The following is a 9838-nucleotide window of genomic DNA, read 5'->3' as shown; positions in this document are numbered from 1 at the left end:
CCTTCCTTCCTTCCTTCCTTCCTTCCTTCCTTCCTTCCTTCCTTCCTTTCTTTTTTTTCTTTTTAGTCACTTAGCAACCCTGTCAGCTTGGCAGCTTATGGTATTGGATATGGTCTTGTGATAAAAATTAATCACAGGTAATCAAAGGTCTATCATCATACTTTTTAGCCAGGATCCATTACTGAAAGAGTTTTCTCTTTTGCAGATAAAATAATCCCTGGGTCCCTTCCAATTCTAAATTGTCTCACTGAACATACAAATTGGTTGCTGACTCCGAGGCTCCCCCGCCCCCAGGTCAAGAGTCAACCACATTTTCCTCATGACGATCTAGATGTCCTCCCCTGTGTCTCAGACATTTGAATAAGAGGACAGAGCTCAGAGTGCGGTTCTCTGACTTAGACTAAACATCTAGCTAACCTTGCCACCCACTGTTGGGACCAGCTAACTCTGGTGTCTGATCAAATGTACTTCCTTTAGCCATCCCTTTACCAGCTGGTAACTCCCGATCTGGATAATTCGTCCTTACAGTAAGAGAACACAACGGTCCCGGTGTCCGGCGGAGCTGCCCCTCTCAGGTCCACTGTCGGCAGCACGTGCGTGAATTTACACTCAAGCCATTTGGGTGTGTGCCGCAGATTTGCTCGTTCTTCTAACGAGTCTCAGACAAAGATCACGAACCTGAGCTTGAACTGACTGGTGTCATGGCAACTAGCACTTCACCTCTTGCTGGTCCCCATTTCATACGTGCTACAATATTTGTGCACATTAATAATTCATCACACAGTGCCAGATTTCTTTGTGCTGTCAAACGGTGTCAAGGACAGACTGTGCTGTGCTCGCTCAGATGTCACCCACCAGACTGTTGAGGGCAAGAGTAATCAGAAAAGAAAACTCGTCGGGTTACTCGGGAAAGTTCCCGAGAGCGTGATGCTTTCTCACCACCCATTTACAGCACTTTTACAGCACTTTTTCTCATAACGTAAGGACTAGACTTCGTGTTGATCAAAGTTTATTTGGTAATGTGCCCCAGACACAAGGCAGGGGTTTCGTTGTGGAAAGAAGGCCCGGGCGGTAATTGCTCGCCTCCACTCAGGCAGCAAAGGAAATGATTAACAGCCTCAGTGCTCAGTCACATGGATCAGGCTCCAGCCTGAGCCCTGCAAGCTCGGGTTTAAAAGGAAACCTGAGTGTCCCTGGTATGAACGCTCTTCCCCCAGGCTTGCCTTCACCCGGCATCCAGTAGGAGCTGAGTGGTGGCCACCAGCTTTGGAAGACAACCAGTCTGGGTCCCAAGGCCTCCTGGCCCTTGGATGGCTTTCCTCCCCTCCCAGTTTCCCCAGCACCTTGTCTGGTGTTTCCGACGTTGCTAGTAGTTGTAATAACTATAGTAGTAGACGTGTAAGTGGTGAGCCTTTCTAAATAAAGAGCATAGGCCTTTGTCTTGGCATGTTGAAAGCACAGTGGCACGCTGGATTTTGTTTCTACAGAAGGTCCCGGATGAGGCAGGAGGCACAGATTTTATAAGAAGTGTTGACGTGCCACAGCCCTTTTTTTAAAAAAATCAACCCCTTCCTCTTAAAAGAAAGCTTCGTACTAAAACAGACAGACCTGTGCCACACTTTACTAGCAGCTTAAAGTGAAGCCTATTTCCCTAAAAAATATATTTACAACCCACAGTTGGAAAAGACTTTAGTCACATAGCTATATTTGGATTCTTTTGTTTCTCTCTTTTTTCTTATTTCCTTTAAGTGCAAAACCAGTAGCTTAAATGTCCCTCCAAACTACTTTGGTGGGGGGGTGAAGGGAGGGAAGCAGGCCCAAATCACAGGGTTTTTTTGTTTTTTTTTGTTTGTTTGTTTGTTTTTTGTTTTTTTGTGGTATGCGGGCCTCTCACTGTTGTGGCCTCTCCCATTGTGGAGGACAGGCTCCGGATGCGCAGGCTCAGTGGCCATGGATCACGGGCCCCACCGCTCCGCGGCATGTGGGATCCTCCCGGACCGGGGCACGAACCCGTGTCCCCTGCATCGGCAGGCGGACTCTCAACCACTGCGCCACCAGGGAAGCCCCCCAAATCACAGTTTTTAGCATATGTAGCTATAGCACCCTGCTTTTGTAAAGGATAAACTAAAACTTGTATATTTGATGTACTGATGTAACACAGTTAGATGCTGGTGAGGATAAATTCTGCTTAGAGACAGGAATGAGACCTGCTGCCATGTTACCTGTCATCGCTTGGCCAGATCATAATACAAGACCTGCATGTAGTAGGTGTTCAGGAAATACTTGTTGAATGAATAAGCTAATTCTGCCAGGTCAGGAGGGGACATGAATCCGTTTCAGAACTTTGCAAGAAATTAAACTTAAAAACAGTGAGGAGGAGAAAAAAAAAAAAAAAAAACAGTGAGGAGGGACTTCCCTGGAGGTCCTGTGGTTGAGACTTTGCCTTCCAATGCAGGGGGTGCGGGTTCGATCCCTGGTCCGGGAGCTAAGATCCCACGTGCCTTGCAGCCAAAAGACCAAAACATAAAACAGAAGCAATATTGTAACAAATTCAATGAAGGCTTAAAAAAATAAAATCAGAACAGTAAGGAATTTGGTAATCTTCTGTCACCTACCTTCATATGTGCTGGGGATCTGGATTAGTCATTTAACACCTGCAGGCACCAACGTGGAACACGAACATGGAGAAGTCATTAGAGCCCGCCCACTGGGTGTCTGGGTTTCTAGTCAGGCCTGGCCACCGGGTAGAGTTAGCGTGGAAACAGGCTGGGAATGAGCACGGTCAGCGATTCGGATTTGTCAGGTAACCAAGTAGAAAATTGCTACTGGTATTCTGTACTGTGTGTAATTTCTTAGGATGTACTCTTGAGTCCTTCTGCTTACTTAACTTAAAAATAAGACCTTCATACTAAATCTATCCCTCTCTTTCAAGACTAGAGCAAACTTTTAAAACTTAGACGTGGTCTCTGGATAATGTCAAGACTAAATTTTATATCTTTTAGCTAATTGAGGAACAATTAATTATAATCAGATATCTAAAATAAGACTTATAGGCCTGATTACTTAAGGATGTGTTTTGTAGTTTAGATTGGAATAGATAAGCTTCCTTGTGATGTTACTATATTGAAATTCTGTCCCCATATATAAGCTATGAAGCCTGAAGTTTCCGAGTGCTGTAGACTGAAAGGACAAAACAAAACAAAGCACCGCAGAACATAATTACATGTTACAGTGAATGATACTGATTATATGTCTTAAAGAAATATGGACAAAGTCAAGGTGAATAGGATAATATTAGATAAAGGCTTAATACCATAACTACCTGTGATAGAGAATTATTGAGAGACTCTGGTGACATAATTAACATAAAGCACTTTGAAAAGCATGAGAGGCCGTGTAAGTATGTGATGAATATTACACTTTGAATTATATAGCAGGGCATCGGGCTAGATTGTCAGAGAAGAGTTGAGATCATGGGTAAAACCTTACAGGTGAGAATAAGCGTGACATAGGTAACAGCAGTGAGGAGGCCCAGACACATGGATATAAGTGGGGACCAGGGCGTTATGTGATGATCAGGAGTCAGACTGGGGAAGACCTTGGGGTATTTCACAAAGATTCATCTGGCAACTGAATGCATCATGGATTGGGACATGGAAAAATTTCAAAATTAATGGAATGACTGTTTGATCTTGTACATGCAGAAGCTATCAAAACAAATAAACTATGTATGCAAAAATTCAGCGATCTCTTAGCTGAGAAATCCTCTGAGAAGGGAATGCAACTCTCCTTTAAGTCCACTGGTCAGTGTTTGGGTTTCTTTAACTTCATAAATCATGGGAAGCTGTGTTGGCAGTGGGATATAACTCAGCAGTGGACAGATTGCTCTTTGCTGCTTTCTTTTAAGAAGCAGGTTATAAAACTGTTGGGAGCCTGGTGGAGTAGTTAATGGATCATGTTAAGCAATTTGAAGTAATTAAAAAAAAAATACAACCTTGCATCTGGAAGGCATGAAAGCTAGAGAGAAAAGAGAAGTTCAGTGAATGAGAAATCGATGGCGCCTTTTGGGTCCACTGCCCTGGAGCTTCTGCCACGTGCTCTGCCCCCTGAGTGGCCAGTCACCTGCCTCCGTGGGGAAGTCAGCCCCCAGTATACCCCACAGTGGAGTGTGGTCATTCAAATGCTATAAATTGTCACAGCAGAGTTAGTGTTAGGACACATTTTTCATTAAAATGATTCTGTACTTTATCCTCCTTTTTTTACCCCTAAAATACTTTACCTCCTGTGAGCATACTTTGATAATACAGCTTGGATGCTGGAAGATGCTTCTGGAATATCTCTTCATTCATGGGTCTGTTGCTGTGTAGACACAGCCATGAGGTAAACATTACACGAGGCTTCTATTCGTGGGTAAGCGGGAGGTCCCTCACAGACCATGAGATGCTGCACTGAAGTGTCAGAGCATGAAAAGATCTCTGACCTGGGAGTAGTTTAGATTAGCAGATAACTATCACTTGAAAGGTGATAAAGAGCCTTCTCCTAATGGCTTTCTTTTCATCTCTGGACATTGTCCCCGAAAGCTCTTGTGTTACAGTCTTGTTGGTCACGGCTTATAACAGGCCTGCCATGCCGATGATACGGTGCTGAGTGAACCAGACGCCTAAAGGATCTTCTCTTTTTGATAAATGTAAAATATTTTCAAACAGATTGGGAAATGTAACATTATGTGGGTAAAACTTTGTTTCGTGATCTTGGGTTTGTGGGGTTTCTGTTTCTTTTTTGTTGCTGTTGTTTTTTAGGTGAAACCCATAATGTCAGTTCTAAAGCTTGAATCCTCCTTTTCTTTCAGACCACTAAGGCTTTTCTTCCTACCATGCTGGAGATTAATCATGGTCATATTGTGACAGTTGCAAGTTCCCTGGGATTGTTCAGTACTGCTGGAGTTGAGGTTTGTCATTATAAAGCCTGTCCTTCTTTCAGTCGGTTTATCTCGTGAAGAATACACCAAAGTCCTAGGAAGGGTACCTGCTGCCCGCATGTTCCTGAAAGGCCATGAAAGCACGCTACCTGTGTGCTGCTTGTGGAATGCTCCCCAGCAACCCACGTGGCTCTACGTCTTCTGCCATAAAGTCACTTATACTAGTTTGACGAAGCAGCAGCAGAAGTGGGTGGGCCCGTCCTCAGTATGGCCCCATTTTCATTAGCAGTTGTGCTTGACAATACTGGGAAGGCACAGGGTCAGGATGAAACTGGAGGGCGGTGGCAGTGCCACAGGGAACAGATAAATGAGGCCAAAGGTTGACATTCTGTTTTGGTCAACTTGCCAAAAGCGAGCTGTCTTGTGTTAGCTCATCAGATGAGATGGTTAGGGCTGATGTGAGGTGTCTGCATTCTAAGTCTGTAGAACTGGGCTTAATCAGACCCTGTTCTTCACCAAATTCAAGTTACAAAGCGTGTATATGTATATTGCTCTGTGTGCTGTTCGTCCCATGGGTGCCTGTAGCGGAAAACTGAAAACATCATCCCATGCAAATATGCAAAAGGATGCAGAAGAGACAGCTTCTACATTCTACATTTCAACTCCTAATTTTAAAGTTGGGTAATGGAGAAGAACTTTCCTTCTATACCGTGAGTCCTTAGGTTAAGTTCTAGTTTAACTTTACAAGGTAGAGTTATCATTTCCATTTTCACTTGGCCCTAAAAAGAAAATTGGATCATAACAGCTTATAACCCCAGCTAAACTCGCCTTTGTTCTCCTGGCATTAATTTAAACAAACTGGTTTTTCAGTCTCCTTTACTGAACAAGAGACCATTTGTAAATTTTCCAGACACTTCAAAGTGAGCCTCTCTCCATTTTTAACTCCAGCTTGTTAGCTTTCATAGAGTCCTTTGTGGTAACTTCCCCAAAGTAACCTGATACTTCGTTGATGTGGCAGAAAGTGTTCATCTGTTTCTGCTGTTACTTTGAAAATATTATTTCTGCACCAAACCACATCAGATATCTGTCTTTTAAAATGCTCTCCTTTTCTTTGCTTAGTCACCTGTAACCTTTTATATCAAACATGTAACCGGAGTAACGGGACCAGGGCAGCTTGGGATTGGTCAGGGATGTGAACATGTACTGAGGATTTCTGCTCTTTCCCCTCTGCCTCAGGATTACTGCGCCAGTAAATTTGGAGTCGTGGGTTTTCATGAATCCCTGAGCCATGAGTTAAAGGCTGCGGAGAAGGATGGAATTAAAACCACGCTGGTTTGCCCTTACCTTGTAGACACTGGCATGTTCAGGGGCTGCCGAATCAGGTCAGTAAGGACCCGCCTTAATACTGACCAGAAGCGGTTCTAACAAATCCTCTTTCCATCTCGGGAGAATATGTGGAATGAGTCAGATCTCCAGCCGTAACCCGCCTCGCACTTCAGTATCTGTCATTTGGCAGCTCACTTGTAGCTTTCGTTGGTCAAGGTCTGTAAAGTTGAGGCGTGTACGATTGGTAAGCAAGGACTGGTATTAGCTCACAGAAGGTAGCCTACGAGCATCAGTAGGAAACGGCTTCTCTGCACCTTCAAGGAGCAAATACTCAGGATTTGCCTTAGAAGCTACTTCTTTTTTTTTTTTTTTTTTTTTTTTTTTTTTGCGGTACGCGGACCTCTCAGCGCTGCGGCCTCTCCCGCCGCGGAGCACAGGCCCCGGACGCGCAGGCCCAGCGGCCACAGCCCACGGGCCCAGCCGCTACACGGCACGTGGGATCACCCCGGACCGGGGCACGAACCCGCGTCCCCCGCATCGGCAGGCGGACTCCCAACCACTGCGCCACCAGGGAAGCCCAGAAGCTACTTCTTTAGGAGTGATTTTCTTTCTTTAATATTAATGTTAGTACATCAATGCGACTTTGGTTTGGATACGAAACAATGTCACTGCCATAGAAGAGGGTGGTCTTTCTTCCAAAAAGACCCTTGAATGAGACACCCCAGGTTTGGGAACTTTTTTTTTGCAGAGAGTGTATGTAGCTAGATTCACTCTGACAGAATGAGAAGAAATGTTGAGATTTTCTAAACATGAAATGAAATACCACCACACTTTGGAAGGAGGAGGCACGTGGGAATAGCCATGTCAAGTCACATCTGACTTGAGCTAAGCGGAGTAAACAAAGCCGTGACTCATCAAGAGGACACTTGTAAAGACATGCTGACTGTGAGATCTTTGCTTGGACGAATTTGACAGGCAAAGCGAGAGAACCAAACGAGTTCCCCGTGGGTCAGGGCCGATCTGGACACATCCTGAGCCTGGCCATGCTCTGAACAGGTGGAGGTGATTTGAGCCATTTCCATTTCAGGCTGACTCCAAGTCTGGACCAGGAACGGACTCAGCCCTGCCTCTTTTCCCGCGTGTGGGCGGGGTGTGTGTTGCTTTGCCTTTTGCCTCTTAGGACACTGCGGGTCTGAGGAGCTTAGACTGTTTAGCATCCTGTTTAGCATCACAGCAGGTGTCCAGAGCTGGGGGGGGGACGATGAAAAGTCAAAATAATAAATTATATTAAGTTATTTCAGTGGGTGCCTGGATGAATTCAGCTGAAGGTAGGATGTCTCTGTGCACTTCAGCTGAAGGTAGGATGTCTCTGTGCACTTCATTTCAGAGACCCCCGGAGAAAATGCCACGGCTTTCCCTCTCCAGGCACCCGGGAAAGCACACAGCTGACTTATATTTCACTCAGAAAGGTTATGTTGATGTTTACACACCATCATTTGAACTACACTTAATACATAAAAGTTTGGCATCTTGTTTGGGTTTAGTGTCTGTTATGCCAGACACCCTCTCCTTTTACAATTGAAAGAAAAAAAAAAAGTAATTTGAAATACATTTCAAGGCATTTTGAAAACACGACTTTCTCACTTCACAGAAAAGCAGACCAATTCTGCTTTTTTTTTTAACTTGTTTTCCAGACTATGCAAATAAAATGTGTTCATAGTAGGAAAATTTAGAAAATACAGAAAAAGCACAACGAAGTAAACAAAACGAATTCCAAATCCTGTTGCTCAGATAACGTCATCCTTCATGTTTTGATGTGTATTTCCAGTCTTCCCTATTTTGTGTTAATTCTTAATTTCGTCTTTTGAATGTGTAACTCTCAGGAAAGAAATTGAGCCTTTCCTGCCCCCTCTGAAGCCCGATTACTGCGTGAAGCAGGCTATGAAGGCCATCCTCACGGACCAGCCCATGATCTGCACCCCCCGCCTCATGTACATCGTGACTTTCATGAAGAGGTAAGTGTGAGGGGGCTCCCTCCTCGGCAGGTCTTCCCCTGTCCGCCCCGTAACGTAAGGAACACACCACGCCTCACGGTGGCTAACTGTGACTTTTCCTTTTCAGCATCCTCCCTTTCGAAGCAGTTGTGTGTATGTATCGGTTCCTAGGAGCGGACAAGTGTATGTACCCTTTTATCGCTCAGAGAAAACAAGCCACAAACAATAACGAAGCAAAAAACGGAATCTAAGGATCTTTTTTGTATGGAATATCATTTCTACCAGAAGGCGATCAAGATATCTCAGTCCGACCCACATCAGCATGACTGATACTCTCTGGATTTTAAATCCGCATTGACTTTTTTTTTTTTTCAAAATCAACTTTTTAAAAAAATAAAGTGTAAATTAACCGACTAGAGTGCTTGGAAAATGTGATCAGCGTAAATGAGCTTAAGCTGTTGCCAATGGGGTCCTTTTCCGGCAGAACCCTAAAACCAGTTTTATCTTTTAGACAAGCGCTGTGTGATGTCTCCAGGCTACCATTATTTTTTCTGAATGAGCAGGGAGTCTCGAGATGATAACGACAGTGTGTTTCATGTGTGTGGTTTTTCTTAATTCCCATAGAGTTTATTAATTCTTGTAATTAATCTCTAGCCAGTCGACACCCTTGCAACATCAAGGACTGATAGTGCTATATTTTCTCATGTTTTCGAAGTTTCAGTTTTGCAAAGCCTGTGTGGCTCTTTCATTGCGTTTGTATGTACAGCTCTTTGAAAATGGCGTTTTGAAATCTCTGTCAGTTGGAAGTAGGTGATGATGTCTGATTGTTCCAGTAAAGGTGATCAGGTCTCTTTGTTAAACTCATAACGACTACAGTGTTGGTCGAATTTTAAAATGAGTCTCTGAGATCTTTCCTTGAGTATCTATTCCCCTGGAGACCTATTGATCCAAAAAAAGATCATACATTTTCTACCTATGAATTTTGCTGCATACAGAAAGTGCCCTTTCCTCAGGAAGTTGCTGTGTTTCATTTCTTTGGATGGACTTTGATCTAGAATACATAGCAGCTCTGCAAAGAAACAGTTTCTAAAAATGGGAACTTCTGCATTTAAAAACGTCCCCATTTTTGTGCCAACTATGATTAGCAAGGGGGAAAAAATCTTATACTGTGGAGTACATATGGAAGGGTGTAAAGATTCTTTTGAAAGTTTTATTCACATTGTAGAACAGCAAATGACATTTTTACAGTATTTTTTTGTAAAGCAAACTATTTTGTGCCTTGAATTTGGTAAATGTGTATTAGTGAAACGTTGTAAAAGTGAACTTCTACCTCTGTATCTAAATGTATACCGTCCACTTGTAAATTACTATAAACTATTAAGTGATTGCTTTTTTTTTTTTAGAATGTCCTGTTTAAATAGTGACCAATGTTTTAGGCTATTAAAATAAGCCACCTTTTACTAATTAATTGGGAAATTTTATAAAGGACTGATTAAATTTAAAGAAAACTTACATACAAATGACTGTGTGATGATTAGTTCTCAGCAGTGTTGCAGGGACATTGTGTTCTTTTTTTCTCCATGCCATATCACACCTCAAA

General features: G+C 43.3%; 1 protein-coding gene across 1 annotated transcript in view; it reads left to right on the top strand.

Annotated features, from left to right (window-relative positions):
• Positions 1 to 9754, top strand: part of RDH10 (retinol dehydrogenase 10) — a 27585-nt gene extending 17831 nt beyond the window's left edge. The window contains exons 3-6 of the mRNA XM_029222765.1: positions 4850 to 4948; positions 6155 to 6300; positions 8128 to 8259; positions 8366 to 9754. Coding sequence (XP_029078598.1) covers positions 4850 to 4948; positions 6155 to 6300; positions 8128 to 8259; positions 8366 to 8489 — 501 coding nt within the window. The 3' untranslated portion in view covers positions 8490 to 9754. The remainder of the gene's footprint in view (positions 1 to 4849; positions 4949 to 6154; positions 6301 to 8127; positions 8260 to 8365) is intronic.
• Positions 9755 to 9838: the final 84 nt, after the last annotated feature.

Source organism: Monodon monoceros, unplaced genomic scaffold, assembly GCF_005190385.1.
Source record: "Monodon monoceros isolate NGI ecotype Baffin Bay Population unplaced genomic scaffold, NGI_Narwhal_1 Super_Scaffold_14, whole genome shotgun sequence".
In the NCBI taxonomy this organism is placed as follows: domain Eukaryota; kingdom Metazoa; phylum Chordata; class Mammalia; order Artiodactyla; family Monodontidae; genus Monodon; species Monodon monoceros.
Note: the sequence above shows the minus strand (reverse complement) of the source record. Positions and strands in the feature narration are given on the sequence as shown.